The 17,482-nt window shown below is 36.9% G+C and overlaps 1 protein-coding gene across 1 annotated transcript in view; it reads right to left on the bottom strand.

Annotated features, from left to right (window-relative positions):
* LOC108552800 (organic cation transporter protein) overlaps positions 1–16,123 on the bottom strand; it is a 29,826-nt gene extending 13,703 nt beyond the window's left edge. Inside the window, exons 1-2 of the mRNA XM_017907477.1 lie at positions 15,527–16,123; positions 6,639–6,740 (exon numbers count right to left, since the gene is read on the bottom strand). Of these exons, the coding sequence (XP_017762966.1) occupies positions 6,639–6,666 (28 nt within the window). The 5' untranslated portion in view covers positions 6,667–6,740; positions 15,527–16,123. The remainder of the gene's footprint in view (positions 1–6,638; positions 6,741–15,526) is intronic.
* Positions 16,124–17,482: the final 1,359 nt, after the last annotated feature.

A 17,482-nucleotide genomic window follows, 5' to 3' on the forward strand; every position in this document is an offset into this window, starting at 1 on the left:
AACTCCATCCAAAATCTCTCGTGTCAAGCGGAAGAAGCAAACGCACGATCCCTTTAAAATTCTCGCAAAAATCATACACGTACACGAAATACTGTATCTCACGGATCCGTTTTACCACACGGGTCTTTAAGGATCTACTTGAAGTTCCTCAACTTTCAACGTCTCACCCCTCTAACGAGTCGCATAACGAATAATTAGATAAGGTTCGCGACGACGGTGAGAAATTAAATTAATAAAGTGGGCGGTGGTAATTATGCTACTTACTCGGGATCAATTACCGTTCGTTCGTGTCCGTCACTCCTCGACGACGCTCGTCGTCGTCGGCGGCGTCATTGTCGGCCGCGTCTACACGAGTTCTTGCGCAACAAGTGGGTGTGCGCCGGAAAGAGATGTCCGATTGGTCGATCGCGCACATGCTTATCGTACACTTTGATACGCCCGTTTACACATATTTTTCATGCAAACGCGGTATCGCGCGAAAAGCAGATACGACCACGTTTAGGCGCTGTCCACGTCGTCGTAACGGAACGAGAAAAGCACCGCGTTCGTTCCAAGCGCAACGACCAACTGTATATGATAATTACCGGTTCGTACCGGGACACGAAACGATATATGAAACGATACAACGCGACGGTGGGACAACGATGAAACCTGACAGACTTGAAGGTGGCTTGACAGCTGTAATTGCTATTCCGTCTGATCTCGTTCAACGTTCGCACCTGACGGGTGCATCGTGTTATAATAACGTTCGGATGACGAGGTTGAGTGACGGATGGATGTTGCATAAGTCGATGTATCGAAGTTGGATGAACTTGGGAATAGAGATAGTAAATTGTCGTATACGGTATTATGAGTATTTTGGAAATTAATAGAGGAAGCTGCAAATGTAAACGTAAACGTCATTTACGATATTTTATAAATTAAAGGAAGAATTTAGAGAATGCGTTACATTAATAGAGTGATTAAGACGAGGTGATTTGCGATAATGTACATTTCGATAGACATTTGTGTAACTTTAAATATTGGCAATTTCTGATATTTAATTAAAATTTGAAACTGAATACGACATTTTGAAAATATAGATTAAGCATTGGTGAACGATATATTTCCTATTAAGTAGTCTTATAGAAATATGAATAAAATGTGAAATGATTTGTAATATCGTAAAGCATTTGTGAGGTTACCAAGCTTGCTATATTTGTTCGTACAATTATTCATGTATCATCGCTTACGTAATTTTTGTTTCGTCATTTTTACGTATTTCTCTGAAGCAGGTTAGGAAAACAAATAAAATCGTGAACCAATTATATGATGTATCAAGCAAAGATATTTCTAAAAGGAGAGTCAGCAACTTCTTGGAGGTGTGTCCATATTCTATTTAATATTTTTCACTTCGTTTTTCCTTATCTGTCTATTAATATTTATTTGCATACTCACACGTGTGGTCTAATAAATTGTACTTTGAATATTCATCTGATAAAAAGCGGACTGATTCCAATGTTAATTATATTCAACTATATTTCGCTCACTTTTCCTTTGCTTTAATCTAAATTTCAATCACTGTTTACAAATTATAACCACTATTTCTCTTCCTAATTAATCGACGTGTCGTGTTACTGTATCTGAATTTAAAATTTATTCAAGTTTTACGTTTTTATCGACTGAACCATGTCTCATAAATCCGGATCTCAACCGTGCAGTGTCATTTCCAATTTCTTCACCTGTAAATCTCACTTCGAACCAGCAGCGAAATCATGGTTAGTACCTTACGATCATTTCCTCCTCTTCTTTCCCGATCGTTCGAAATGTCTTCCACTCGTTTAGCAACGAAAATTGCAATAAAACTTTCACATCTAAGCGGAACCGTGTAAAAATAAACGAACTGGACATGTATCGAGCACTCGATAAGACATAACAGTGGAATTATTATATCGAGACTTATCGTTCCATAGACCTCTTGTACTTTTGAAATGTATATTATTAAACGTGTCTTCTATTCGTTAGATGTTTTATTCTTCGCTCGAATTCTTTATAATCTCCCTTGATTCGCTTAAATTCAGCACGCGTTCACGATTCGCGTTAACCGCGTTTCTCGCGCGAACTTGATATTTCGCGAAACAAAGAATATTTCCCGGTTACGAAATTGTCTGATATCGGTATGCCTAACGTCAACATGAACTTGCGTTTAATATTCATATGTCTGCTCCGCGACGTGAACCGGTTGAACTTTCCTTCCACGAACTTTGCCCGGATAAAATTGACCAAAGTTCCGCCGATCGCGTGAATCATGCAATTCGATGATTAAACCCTGAGATGCAACTTTTCGATACTCGTTTCTGTGTATCGGCATTCGCTGCTCTAAATGTGAACGTAGCTGAAAAGATTTAATTTGCGTGGAATTTGAAGCAACGTAGAGATGAGTACCTGTATGCGTGTGTATAATTTTAGTAAATTAATATTTTGATCAAACTTAATATTTTCGTATATTAATGTTTTGACCAAAATTAATAATATGGTAAATTAATATTTTGATAAATTAATATTAATATTTTGACCCACACGTGAACAGTAGACCATCATACGACCCACATTTTACAGTGATAATTGTACTTAACTCTCAGAAAGTAGTTTAATATTGAACCTACTTTAAAGAGTAATTTAAAAGGCAATGGAAAAATGTCGAAACTCTTGAAATTTCTGCAGTGAGATTTTTTGCAGAACAGGTTTTAGATATGTTCTGAAGGATTATATTGTAGAAATTATAATCTGTGTTTTATGTCAACAAAATTTGTTTTCTTTTTTAAAAAAAAAAAGGTATTTTTAAATATACTTACAACTATAACATTAAAAATTCTGTTGCCTATTTGTCGACACCCGTTTGGAAAGGGTGAAATATGAAAAGTATATCAAGATCGATAGCGATCTATAAACTCTCTCGTTCTTGTTTGCTATAGCTGACAACCTAATAGCCAAGGGGATTGATACGACATCAACCCCTTAAGAATCGAATTATTCTAGAAAACTCGGTGAAAAATTCCCAACTTTTTCTATTATCAATTTTCCCGAGAAAACGTCGAACTGCATCCCCACTTTTCGCAGCATTGGCATAGCTCGAATGGCAAAATCGTAATTAACCGAAGACAGTAACTGCACTTAGTCGGATTCAATTAGAGCAATTAGCATTGATGCCGAAGAACGATATTTAACGGAACATTCCGTTTGTGAATTCAGCTTATGTAACTGAAGTCAATTTTGCATTTTTCTAGGTGTTGGTTTCAACGAATTAAATGGCTCTTTTTTTAAATATGGAGTGGCGAAACAACGTCGAATCGTTCATTTCACGATTCTAACTATAGTTCCTATTTTATAACAGTTTGAGAAGTTTATTTGAAAGTCTGGATAATTTATGCGTCTAATATTGGTATTGTACATTATAGCATACTGTATAATTCTTATAAATATTAATATAATATACACAATATGCTATAGCAATTAGTAGATATATTTATTAGACCAGTATATTCGCATTTTTCCTCCAACAGGAAATTAATAATTGGATTTAAAATGAAACGAATTAAATAACTTTTAAATTATAGAAATTTCGAACGAAGTCGAGTTAGTCTTTTGAAAATTTAGGAAATTAACAATCCGATTTCCACTTCGAGCTAATAATAAGAAACTGAAGCAACTGGAAAGATGAAAAAAAAGACAAGACAAAAGAATGGCGGTCCTTTATTAGTACAGCGATACGTCTCTCGTAAAATAAAGCTGTTCTTCTCCGATTAATATTTCTTTTCCGTCCATCGAGGAAATAATTCAAATTATCGCCAGAAAGTATTAACGCGCGCATCCGCGATTTCATAAGAGCAGATACCCGTTTCATGACACGTGCAATTGCGGTTTCAATACGGTTTCATTCATGGCTATTACGTAACATCGTCAACACTTGCTTCACATTTTCAACGTGTCAAGATGAAGTACAATCCAGATGCTTTGTGGATGTCAAACGTACAAAAAGCGTAAAACGATACTGAGAACTTGCAAGCAATTCTCATGATAATCTCGTTCAGAAGATATTCCATTTCGTTACGAGTTTGGTAGCTTACGTAAAAAGTTACGCAAAAATGGAAATAAAAATAAAAAACGTATGACACTATCTAGAAAATTCTCGTCCCTTTTTTCCCAACACTGCACTTCTCGCGATTATTCCCGATTCTTTGCGATTCTCCGCAATTCTTTCAATGACACGTCCACACGTGACGCGAATTTTCCTCTGTCAAATGAAAACACGATCGCGTGACGTCATATTCCTCGTCTCGTGTGCCACAATGTTTTCATGAAAATTACGTTTGACATGCGTCGATGACACGAACGATGAAGCAAGATCGATAGAAATTCCAGTTTTCCCTGTCACTTCCTGAAATCGCTTATCGCACAGAATGTAGACTTACCGTTACGCGAAAATGGATTCATCGCGGTAAGAAGCTCATGCGGAAAATGGAGTCTGCTAATAGCAATTCCAAAGAATAAACAACAGAGTCATTAATACCAATTTCCATGATTTATACACGATTCGTAATAGTAGTATGTTTACTCTTAAAGAACATGCACGTGAAAATACGAGGAAAAGGTGAAATAATCAGATATCTGAGAGTCAGAGACGCCACGTGGGTAGTCAAGATGGCGGATATATGCGTTAGAGAGGTGGAGACGTTTCTTGACACTTCTTTGCTTCCTGGTGCCTCCTCTCACGAATTATCTTAACGTATCACTAGTTTCGAAAGAAATGCACAGATAGCGTTGATATTAGATAGCCCAAGCCTCGAAAACGTTATGGCAACCTTGTCGAATACGAAGAAATTTACGTTTCTCCGTGAGAAACATTGACAACGTATAGACATTTACGAAGGTACAAATTTCTCGCGAAGACAAAATCGACGAGGCGATAACGCGTGAAGACTTTAACGATAAATCCAAGGAAGAAATTCTAATTCTACGTTGCAAACTCTTCCCTAGCATAAACTTCGAGGTGAAATACGAACGTACCCGTGGCCAAGCGGTCGCCATCAGTAGTCCCTCGTAAATAAACCGACGCGGGAAATAGTATCTATTTCTGTACGCGAAATTGCCATTTTTCTTGGCCAAACCATTCGATACGCGACACCCTGGACATGGCTAATAATAACACGTCGACATCGGGACTTTTTAATTCGCCTTTTCTGACGTTCACCGTCGAGTAATGTGCTTCGGCGCGACACGGCTCGAGCAACCCGAAATGATTTCTCGGTAAAACGACTGCAGGATTCCACGATAATGCGTTCATACCGTTTTAACCTTTATTACGTTTAAGTATAGCAAGTGACGAAGGAAACCAGTTTCGAAGAGAAAAACCGATCGACAGTCCGTGTGAACCGTAAAATGTACTGTAACCTCGAGACGGTGGAGACCAGCCTTCACGGAGCTGCGGGCTTTTATCTACCTTCTTGGGCGACTGGAGAGGTCGCCGGATATCTGCCGCGTTTCTAGATCAGAGGCTTCCTTCAAGCGTTATCGTCGATTCGCTTCTATGTATCGTGCAATGATTCTTATGCGAAAAGTGTACAACGCTCGCCTCGATAATGAAGTCATTGTCTTACACGCCGATAAATTTTGTGCCCCGAGGACAAGAGCAGTCCCTGAAGCCTGGCCTAATAGAATTGCAAAGGCAGCCTACTTCCAGCCAATGAATTTGTTTCGCGAGACTGATTGGAATTAAAAATGTCGAATAACCGACTGTCACTTTTAACGTCATCATTTCTTCGTTTCAATTTCTTTTATTTATTTATTTTCCTTTCTTTCTCACGATCTTTGCGTTTAATCTTTCGACGAATTCGTCTTGCGAGATTGATTGGAACGCAAAACGTGGAATGACCGACCGATACTTTTAACGCGATATTTCTTCTGTTCAATTATCTTCCTTTTTCTAATTTTTCTTTCTTTCAGACTTTAACCTCAACCTTTGTATCTACCAATATATCTTTCCGACTATTTTTTTTACTTTCTGTCTGTCGGACCAACTTTCATTAATGGTATTCATTTTATCTTACGATGCAATGAATGTATACGATGAACGTCATTGTGTTTTCTAGTCTGCGAATTTTTCACTCCTTTTTGCTGTTTTCTTATATTTTATGTATTTGTATGTATGTATGTGTGTGTGTGTGTGTGTGTGTGTATTTCCTTTTGTTTTCTTATATTTTATGTACACAAGGCTGTGCTCAGCTCGTTAATGAATAAATATATAAATAAATTAGTACATTTCTATTTTTTGATCATTGGAAACTCGTAAACGCATTGTCAATGTTTGATTTACATTTATTATATTTGCCAAATACCGGGTTTATTAGTGCGTTTAAGGATTGCGAAGTTAAACATGAGCGTTAAGTTTGTTTTTTTTTTTTGTTTATTAGGATTTTTAGGTGTGTTAATTTGTACTGCAATTATGTGAGGTGGATATTGATGTCTCGGATCGGTTATGTCTGCAATTGTTTGGAATACCGTTTCAATTTGTACGAGAAGTGGATTTTTAAACGATTTCGAAGTTTTTTCTTTACGATGTGGGATTGAATTAATAGTAAGTACAAAATAGATCGACATACCATAACTGTTGGTTTGCGTATTCTTCATATCACTGCCTGGTTGTGCAGCTATTTCGATTCTTTGAGATACGTTCACGTTTTATTTTCGTTAATGTGTGTTATCTGTAACATACGAACGATGGATATTTGAAAATGCGTATTTGCTTAACTATGTCTAATCGGTTCTAAATGCCCATAGATATTTCCACGTGTAGGAATTTCCAAATGTTTCAATTCTTAGGTAACTTTCAAACATTCTGTTTCCACTTTAATGGACTAAGTATCGATAACTTGTGTCGATTTATTATTTAACTATAATCGATATTTCATTTATAAAATATCCTTTAAATACCACAGAGATTAATCGATCATAAACCAGATAAAGTCGTTTATTGTGTTTCGCAAATTTTTATCTGTTAGAATTCGATTGTCGATCAATCTTGCAGAAATAGGAATTATTCTAAACCTGAAGATTCGAGTTGGAAATTTAAAAAAAGTGTAGCAATTCTCACGGATTAACGGATCAGTATTGTCTCGCAATAATATGTTTTCAAACAAGCAGGCATCTTATCGGATCTCGATATCGGAGGGAGATAATCAACGACGCTAGTGTTTCTACTTACACAAAGTAAATAAAGGAAACGAAGTAAGAAAACTGACAGTAAATAATCTCAAAGTTGTCGTCATCTTTAGTGCATATGATGATGCAATTACTCAATTTCGACTAAAGGAAGAAACGTTAATTAATTATTCCTTTCCTTTAAATTATATCGCTACTTCTTTTTGACAGCAAGTATAAACATCGGTGCAATCTCGTATAAAATATTAATTAAAGGATTAAAGAAACTTAATTTTACATAAAATTATACGAAATATTCGTGTCTGTACGGAGAAGAAAAATTGCTGAGAGATGGCTAACAAATTAAACTTTGAGTAACTAATTGACGGAGATAATGAAAATCATTGATTGCTGAAACATGCAAATTGAAATGATAATTTTATGCTTTCTTCGGAGTTTTCCAAGAACTCTCTAATTATAATGACATTAATATTCATACAATATGTAATTTCATTATTGAAACAATGAAAATTCTTCATTTGAATTAAAAATTCACTACTAACTATCCTATATAATTATTAACCATATACATATAAATAACACACTACTCTAAGCTAGACCAGAGATTGGCTGCACGAGGCTTGCGGATACATGGCTGCTCTTCACTTTGCAAAATATCCAATTCTTTAGTTACATACATCTTAATTTATTGCGCATTAAATCAAAGTAAGGTATGCTTAATCACAAGTCAGCCATCAAGCTGACCCTCTTAACGAAAACGTTCGTTAGATAATTCACAATCCGCGTTTCCACGTTACTCTCACCACACACCGAACTACATGCATTCCAAACTCCAAAGAAAAAAAAAAAAAAAACAGAAAAGAAATAGCAAAGTGGATAGCCTCAGAAGCGGAGTGGATCGCGATAACAGACACCTGCGATCGGTTGCATCGGCAAGGAACATCAACCTCGGCATCTAGGACGGTCTAAGCGTTACACAATGCACGCATTCCCGCCTGATCGGTTGCCCGTGGATCGCGAACGCATAATCGAACGTTGCTCGATTACCAAAGATGCAAAAGCAAGGATCGTACGCGCGATCACGTAACGAGCTCGCGACGTTGGTGATTTCAACGGTGGCGCCGCGAATCGCGGTCGAGACAATGCGAGACGCCAGTCAGAAGGACAAGGTGTTATTGACCCGTCGTCTCGTGACAGAGGGAAAGGAAAAGCAAGATGGAAAACAAGAGGAAAAGCAAAAGGAAAACGGCCAAAGCGGACGAGAAGCGAGGAAAGAAAATCTCGAATTCCTCTGCGACTCGCGCAGCAGCTCCGCTTATTACACGCTTGATTACTGTTATACACTGTACACAGGATGCTAATTACGATTTAACCAGTCGCTATGCAACGCCGTCGATGCGCCAGTTCACCCGACGATTTATTATCTTTCACTTTGCTTCGTTCCCTTTTCTTTTTCTTTTCTTAGTTTTTTTGTTTTCAGAAAAGATAAGGTTAATCCTCGCCGGCAGAAAAGATTGTCGAAGATTAACGAGAGAGACGAGACGGAATTCGCGTTTATGGCTGCGCCGAGAACTCGATGGCGCGTCGCCATTATTCAGATAATCCATGCTTTCGTTAACATATTTCTAAAATATTTATAAAATATTTGCGTTTCAAGTGTATTTTCAACTGATATATTTGTTCCGTTAATTTTATTGCAATTTTATTGTAACGTAAACGAATGCAACAACAAATAAGTATTTCTCCACTTCAACTATTTTCTAGTTCATTTCTAGTACAGTTGATTATTTTAGTTCTGAAAGAATGTAAGAGTGGAGGAAACTAGAAACTTTCATTTGCGCGTAATTCTGAAAATTTTGTCTAATTAAGTAAGAATTTCGCGGAAAAAATATTTGTGAAAATAACTAAGAATGTTTTATTACTAATTTATACCCATTTGTGAAAATTATTCGCTTTATTAATGCATCGCTGGATTATTTATATGAAGCTTGGAGATTCGCCTTGAACCGCTGTTTACAAGACAAACCGACGTTAGCCAACCTTCTGTAGCATTACCATAGTTGTTGATTGATTTTTCTCATTGTGAAAAACACGCGATTCCTGAGATCTATCATGCTACAAAATACAAAATATTTTGATGTGTCGATGCGTTTGCAGAATGCGTCAACCGTGATGCAATTGCGGTTAACGGACAAGATTACATGCAAATGAGATCATGTTACTTGTCGATTTTCATTCTTTTCCCAAACAATGAGAAGGGACATCTTACGAACTCGCGATAATTTTACTAATAAACAAGGAAACACGATACGTCAATGTTTCGCATTAATGTCAAAAGTAAATTGCATTTTGCAATTTTCTCGTCGCTTCTCACGGCTTAATTAAAATTTCTATCAATTTTGCCGTAACTAAAACACACTCCGTTAATTTACAACTCTAATTGATTTCAATATTCAGAATTTTATTGTAACACAAAATTCTCTCGTTTCAATCTCCAATCTAAATTAATTTTAATTTCCCAAATTTTATTATATCACAGGATTCACTGGACTGTTCTCTTGTTATAATTTCCAATATTATTCAATTTAAATTTTTATAATTTCTCTATTTTCCCGATTTCGTATTAATTACTTATTCCATACGTTGAACCAGACCTCGCGTCGCGAAGAATACGGTAACGAAAATATGTCACGGTCCTTTTATCTTACTTATCACGCATGAAAAATGCATTACAAAATAGAAGCACATCGTGACACGCGACTAATCCGCTGCAAACATATCTCTGAAAGCCATAAAAAGAAGGTAAAAACGTTAATGAACCTCTTAAGCTAAGAACTTTGTCTACTCGAGATACCATAATCATTTCTTGCGAAAAGTACTCTCATGCAAAAAATCTGTCACGTTCTTCTTCCAATGCAATATGTTGTCAAGAGATTGTTCTATATAAAAATCTTCTTTATGACGTTTCAGATAGACATTATTTTTCTCTGATTTTCCTGTTACCTTCGTTTTAGTGTTTCTCCGGTAATCAAATGCTTGATACACCCATGATATATTTCCCTAGAATTAGTATGAGGAAAATTTACTCGGATTTTCCAGCTGTTGCATTACGGTATCTCCTATTATCATGCGCATACGTTATTAATAACGCGGGGAGTTATTCTATCAAACCTGCTGGGAGTGACTCCAATTAGAGGATTAGAAAACTGTAATTATAACACTGAACATGATAGTCGCAAATTGCGAGACAACGCAATGTTAACGATTATTGGTAAGGAATACTACTATACTAAGAAACGATGCAAAGAGATTGATAAAATTACTGAAATCAAATATGTAAACAATCGACAGAAGTAGATTCTTCATAACTTCTTACCTAATCGAAGAAAGTCCAGAATATCTCTTATTATTTCCAGTTTTTCGTATTTCGTCTGGCGAAATTTTTAATTTAATTTTGTAATTAAAAAGAGAGAATACGAGAACGATAACGTGTATCAGTGACAAGTGTCAGATAAATTCCGAATTCATGGTAATATTCTTCAGGAGTTGCACCCAAGCTGATGAAATTATCGTTGGAGGAACGTATGTTAGACAAAACAAATATTCGAAGAAATTATTCCTGACAAAAGAAGTCTAATTGTGTATCGCAGCTTTGTATTTAATCGGCATATGCCTGTAAACTCGGTAGTACTAGTATACACCGGATGTGACTCGTGTACACGTGTGAATATTTATCGAGGAAAAGGAAACGTTAATATCAAAATCTTTAACCTTTAGATTACAGCTTTGTTCACGTGAGAATATTGCTACTGCTTTGATTATGATGTAATTCAATTCGATCGTTCAACGTAAATTATTTATCTTCGATAACACAATTATTTATCCATATTTACGTATTATTATTTTTATTTATTAACGATAGTCTTACGATTCTATATGAGATTGCTGAAACTTGTTTAAAGTACGCGAAATAATTCCTAAACATCATTCAACGTTAAATAATGGTCTCGAGCTGTATAATTTAGATCGACTGATGCAAATAGTCGAAATGCAGTGAACCGCAAAATGTTAACTAGTTTCGTGGGAGGTCGATAAAGGCTTCTGGTTTTAGCGAATTGTCGGTAAATGTTACACTAGTTTTGCCATAGTTAATATATCGCGATACCAGGTAAAACTATCCAATAAAATTGATGATATTAACTACTTCAATTTTCTTCATCACGATAATATTCGAATTTTTTCATTCATACATTCTACTAACAATACTTATAATAAATTAAATTGAATGAAAATAATTAAATATTTATAAATCAGACACTTATACCTCATCTAAAATATTTAATTTCCGCCATATTTGTTTCCACGCTTTGCAATAAAAGTATAAGGCAAAGAATTTAATACTTAAGGGATATCGCAAATATTTTCCTCTGTTATTAAATAATATAATTAACTCTTTCTCAACTTCTTATACTGAAAATACGTGACTCTCAAAGCTTACTCCAATTCATTACTATTTCCATTCAAGTTGTTACACAAAACACACCACGCTCATTCAGTACCACATGTGTACCGCAATAAATATCAGCATATATAAGTCGAAAATGAGAGACATTGATAGAAACTAAAGCGCCGACAATGTGTTAAATGCGCTCCAATTTATTGCACGACGAACAGAGCAACTTTCGTCGAATACCGTCAATGTATCATTTCTATATAAACCGATTTTCTTAATAACTCCAATCTGCCCGGCAAAGAGATCCATCCATACCATTCTTAAGAAACGGCCATTTTAAATAACTGGCTGATAAAAACCATTAAAAATCCACTTTGAATTATCCATTTACCGATTCCTTTATCTACCAAATAAAACACACCCTTTACCTAGAAATGACACTTCTTTCCTATTTTTATCGCCTGCTTTCATTTTATCGTCCTGCTTCTGGAAAAATCACGGTTAAACGAAGATAAGAACGACGACGAAAAGTCGAGACACTGTATCAAATATTCCGTTTGGAGTGATTCGAAGAGAAGATCGAAGAAACTGTCCGGATCGTAGGTTGGTTGATACTCGAGGAAAATCGAGGGCGATCTTTCTTGGTTCCCCGCTTCGAGAAAGTCCACGCGGCATTGAACTTCGTCCACGGTTACATTTGGCTACAGTCGCTGCAGTCAGATCAACTGCGCATATTTTTTGGCCCGTTGTTCTGTTAAGGCACCGGAATGCCTAAAAGAATTACCTAAACAACCTCCCCTGAAATCCGCTAAGTTGAGTCGCAAACGCGAGAAATTCAAGGAATTCGCAAGAAAATGGCACCTGATGTATACGCTTTATCGATTAAACGATCTATCCATTAATTAATCTCCGTATTTACTTCTTCTGTTATTATTATTATTATTATATTATTAATAATAATAACGAGATAAAATATGGTATAAAATGTGGAATAAAATTTCGAATTCGAAACCCGAAGAGAATCGAGGAAACTCGAAGAAAAATGGCCCTTTCTATCCTTCACATTCTTACGACCCTCGCATATTTTATTTGACGAGAAGATTCTTATCTTGGAATAATAATTACATTCCGAAGGATTTATGGTAACCTTCTGCTAACTAATCAGCGACGAATTAATCGAGATCCGAGAGATATTTTCAATTTTCGCGCGTTTTGTTTATACAGCGCTGCAGCTGTGACCTCGTGAGGAAAAAAAAGGTACCTTTAATGATTTTGTATAATTTCGCTTATCTCCGAGTGAGTATCGTAAGAAAGGTGTTATATTAAAGCGGTGTATCGCGTGGAAAATTGGCAGAACCTCTTTCATTCGCGTGTAACGTGAATAAGAATCAAGGTTCCCGAGCGAACACACGGGTGTGTGGAGGACGCGTAGGCGTCGAGACGCCTTTCCAACGGACACGTGTGTGAAATGATTCATGCAACAGTTTTCCGACAGATTTCGAAGCTTACGAGCAGTTATGAGCAAGACAATGAGTGAAAATTCGTGTATTCTTGATTCGATGGAAATGCCTTTTGTGAGCTGGGTCCAGCGCCAAGGACGCTAATCAACGCTTCTAATCGAATCCACGAACATAAGGAATTTTTATTTCCGCTCTTTACAGACTTACGTTACGCTCAGCCAAGTGTGAGAAACAGGAAAGATAAATTTTCGAAATATTAAATTTTATTAATACGATAAAAAGATATTATATCTAAGGAATTATCCGAGACTTAACTTTCGTCGAGCTTAAATAAGAAACAAAAGGTATAAATATTGGAAATATTAAAACGAATAATAAAATAATTGGTGTGAGATTAAATTTTATTACGCGATATTTAAATAATTTCGTAGAGTTTCAAAATCATGAATTTTGTGAATTTTTCCTCTTGTTATTTATAGCCACTTTTATGTTATACTTTGTCGAATAAAAAGAAATTGTGACTATTTGAATTTTTGTATTTAATTCTTTTGACAGAAATGATATACATGGATACAATTTAAAAAAAATAGCAATTATTTTCTATTCTTGAATATTAATTTAATATAAAGGAAATCTCGACGAATCGCAACTTCTTTCTCTCAAAAGCGAAAGAAATTCCTCGAAAGTCATAAAAATTTGAACTCGAGACAAACTCTTTTTTCCTTCCGTTTCTGATAGATCGTCTTACATTATCCCTAGCTACACGTTTCTTAATATCTATACTGAACGGACGTTAAACCTTGCACGTGCATCGGATAGATAGGCGGCCTTATCTTTATTACAACTTTTCACCCTTTTAACCGATTTACAGGGATTCATTGAGTCTGTTCTCGAAGTTCCGATAAAACGATAAAATATGTTGGACTAAAGACCTTGCACCAAGCTCGGATTCATCCAAATCGACAGAGTATACAATTCTGCAGATACTGTTCACTCGCAAATAGAACTCGATGCGAGAAATGGAACGGTAATTCGGATTAGCCGAATGTTCTCCGGAGAACCTTAACCTATTGCTTATCAAAGCGAATTTTTATGAAGTGTATCTACGGATGATTCAGTTCTAACGCGAATAATTATTACGTATTAATCACGTATTAATCACTAGGGATTTTTCTTTCGGGAAACCGAACCTGGAAATATTTTCATGGCAAAGTCCATATATTGCGTGTGAAAGATCAGGAACATCGGGAAAATAACCTCTGGATATCAAAATAACGGAAGGTTAGAGAAATCGGTATTATTATTTTATGTTGAACGTAGTTATATTTCTCTTTCCTTAAAAATTATTACGAAGGTACTGTCGTTAGTATCACGAGTTTAATAACTTTCCTATAAGTTCGATATCAATAGTTAATAAAATCCGCTAAGCTTTAGTACCGATCGGAGGATTATAATGGCGCTACAGCACAATACCGCGCCATTTGCGATAAAACAACTTTGCTGCTATAAACACGGCCACTCTTGAATATATCTCTAAAATATTGCTCACGTCTCGTAATCTCGCACATGCGTGCGCGAAATGTAACGCTGCAGTTCGAAAGATAGGAAACACGGTTAAGTAATCCCGTTATCTTTTTAATCCGCATTATTTAGGAAACGTTAATAGACTGCCAACACATAATCAACCGTTTCGCAGCTACTGTGAATTTTTACTCCATCTCATTCCAGCTTCTATTTCTTCTTCACTTGCTTCAACTTTAACAAGTCGAATGGTCATCGAAATAATACGCGAATCGTTATTGTTCATTGCAAATGAAATTTCAACAATGGTTAGTTCAGAGTTTGTTTCACGAATCGGTCGAACGCGTCTATAATGGCGAATTGTAGCAGAAATGTATTAGTAACACAGTGATCTAACAATTTATAGTATTTATAACTGTACCGAATTTCGAAATTGTAGACTCGCGTTTCGCGCCATTTTTGTCTACGATACAACTATAACAATTACAACGAATTCCCAAATTATAAACTTACCTAAATTTCCCGCCATTTTCGTCCACGATAATTATCCCAAATTTCTAACCTATCAAATTTAAATCTCGCGCCATTTTTTGCGCGTCAATTTCGAAACTATCCCGACTCTATTGATTTTCATTGCGTTCACCTATGTTAAACGATCAAACCGCGAAGCTTCGATATCTCGCATAAATTACGAAAGCACAGTCAGTATGATAAAATACATATCAATACCTAAATTCGTTCCTCGTCTCTTCGTTTCGCTCTCGACTTTACCTTCTAATCTCAAACCTCGCTCCAAACGGAAGAACGTTGACGAGAGAGAAGCTGAATGACAACAGCCACCAAGGAACGCGTAAAGACGTACAACTCGAAGGAATGATTTGGGAAAGTCCCTTACCTCTTTCTGGCACCGCGCAGGACAGATGTTCCCGAGATTTTCTCCCAATCGCGCGACTTTTCAGTCTCGCTCCGCTTTCCCGTCAGACCTCGTACACCGAGCAGATCGGTCTACCTCGAAACATGCGCAAAACTGTTCCTCGTCCTCGATCAACCACCACGATCGGTTCTCACCGACTCAAGATCCCTTTTACCCCGGACCTGACTAACGCTCCGAATTCCCTGATTCGATCTCTGATTGTGCAGATTCGACCAAGGATTCGCGAGTCACAAAAGATCCGCAGAGAGATCTGTCAGAGGTAGCTAGGAAACATGGAATGTCTCTGACGATGAACCAGAGAACGAGAGACTCGATGTTTTGAACCGCGAAAGTTGAGTCAGGGCTAGGCAGACCTCGGATGCTGAGTGTCTATCGTGTCTGTGGGATTGTCTTCACAGGTTCTGTCTATGATCTGCGTGGCAGCGCGTCTGCCATGCGTCGTGCGCGAGCTACAGCGATCAACTAAAATGCGAGGGAAAGCGCTTGCTCGCGCGTGTTGCTCGTGCGAAACTGACTCGATCGGCCGCGCGAGTCCGCTTCGAGGCATAACCTCGCTCCGTCTCGACGCTGGCGTGCCCCTGGCGCTCCTCTGGCGTCCCCCTGACGTTTACCCGGCCGTTCCTGGCGAACGTTGGGGACGTGACGAGACGCGCAGGTTGCCGTGGTCATCCAGATACGTCACACCGACTACGCATATACTAGCTTTTCGTTCACACTTGGAACGTACATAGTTTCGAATGTCGTATTAGTCTTTAAATCGGGCAAGAATCCATTTGAGTGTCGATATTTATTTCCTGGGCTTTTGACGAAATTTCGATGAAAATTTACGGAAAGATTTAAGAGTTCAGGAAAAATTGGGAAGATTGATATATCTTGGAAGGTGGATAGGTAAATTGTATTTATAGCAATGGAGTTAAGAGTAAACGTGATAACAGTTATTGTTCTCGTTGATACCAAGTATATAATAGAAGATCATTGAGATCTATAAGCGTAAGAGTACACTGATGGTTAGATGCGAAGTGACAGATAGATATTCGCAAGTTGATTTGTAAGAGGATTTACTGCGACATGCTCTAAAACCAACGACCTCCCCTGGTCGATTATCCCGATAGCTAAATATCTATTTTTGCGACGCAGATCGCTGCAATTTGCGGCTGACGAGCTCATGAAATTGAGAACCGACTTGAAGTCGCACGGAGAACGATTGGTAACTCGTGGATACCTCGTGCTAGAAAATTGATGGATATTAGAAGTTCTTTGTCGGCTTCGTCGACGAGGGACTTACATGAACAGCTGCTCAAACGAATCTTCGAGATAAATGCGAAGAAGAAACGCGATAGTTTCGATTATTCGCGATTTTCCCAAACAGATTTGATTCTCTTCGAGTGAACTTCCTTCGTTTCAAGTGAAATCGTGTGAGTTTTTTTTTATATTTTCGATTAACTTCTTTTCGAGAAATGTCGAAACTTTCTCGTAAGATTATGGTTCTTTAGGATCATTAGTATCATTTTCTTACTAGAAAAAGTAATCAAAGGTTGGAGAAACAGGTTTTGCTCTTATACCAGCGGCAATCAATTTTCCGTGTAACGAAATCTGTTATTAAACATGGTTTCTCGAACGAATTTCAATAACACGTTTCAATTTTTTCGTATTTATCACTGTCCATTCCTCCGTACTGTATTTTTCCAAGGACTAGTGGCACTTTCACTGTTTTTGATTTTCTTCCGTTCTTCCGTTGAATTCCAAATGTTTATTGCAATATTAATTACTCTACTTAATGTCTTCATTATCATAGCGACATAAAATAGCTGTGGCACGAAAATAGTATTCGAATAGCAAATTTAAGCTTTGAATACTTAAAACAAACTATAGAAGAAATATATATATTTATCAGCCATTTTTTGATAAATCGTTTTC

This window comes from Eufriesea mexicana, unplaced genomic scaffold, assembly GCF_001483705.2.
Source record: "Eufriesea mexicana isolate 0111107269 unplaced genomic scaffold, ASM148370v2 scaffold10, whole genome shotgun sequence".
Classification (NCBI taxonomy): Eukaryota; Metazoa; Arthropoda; class Insecta; order Hymenoptera; family Apidae; genus Eufriesea; species Eufriesea mexicana.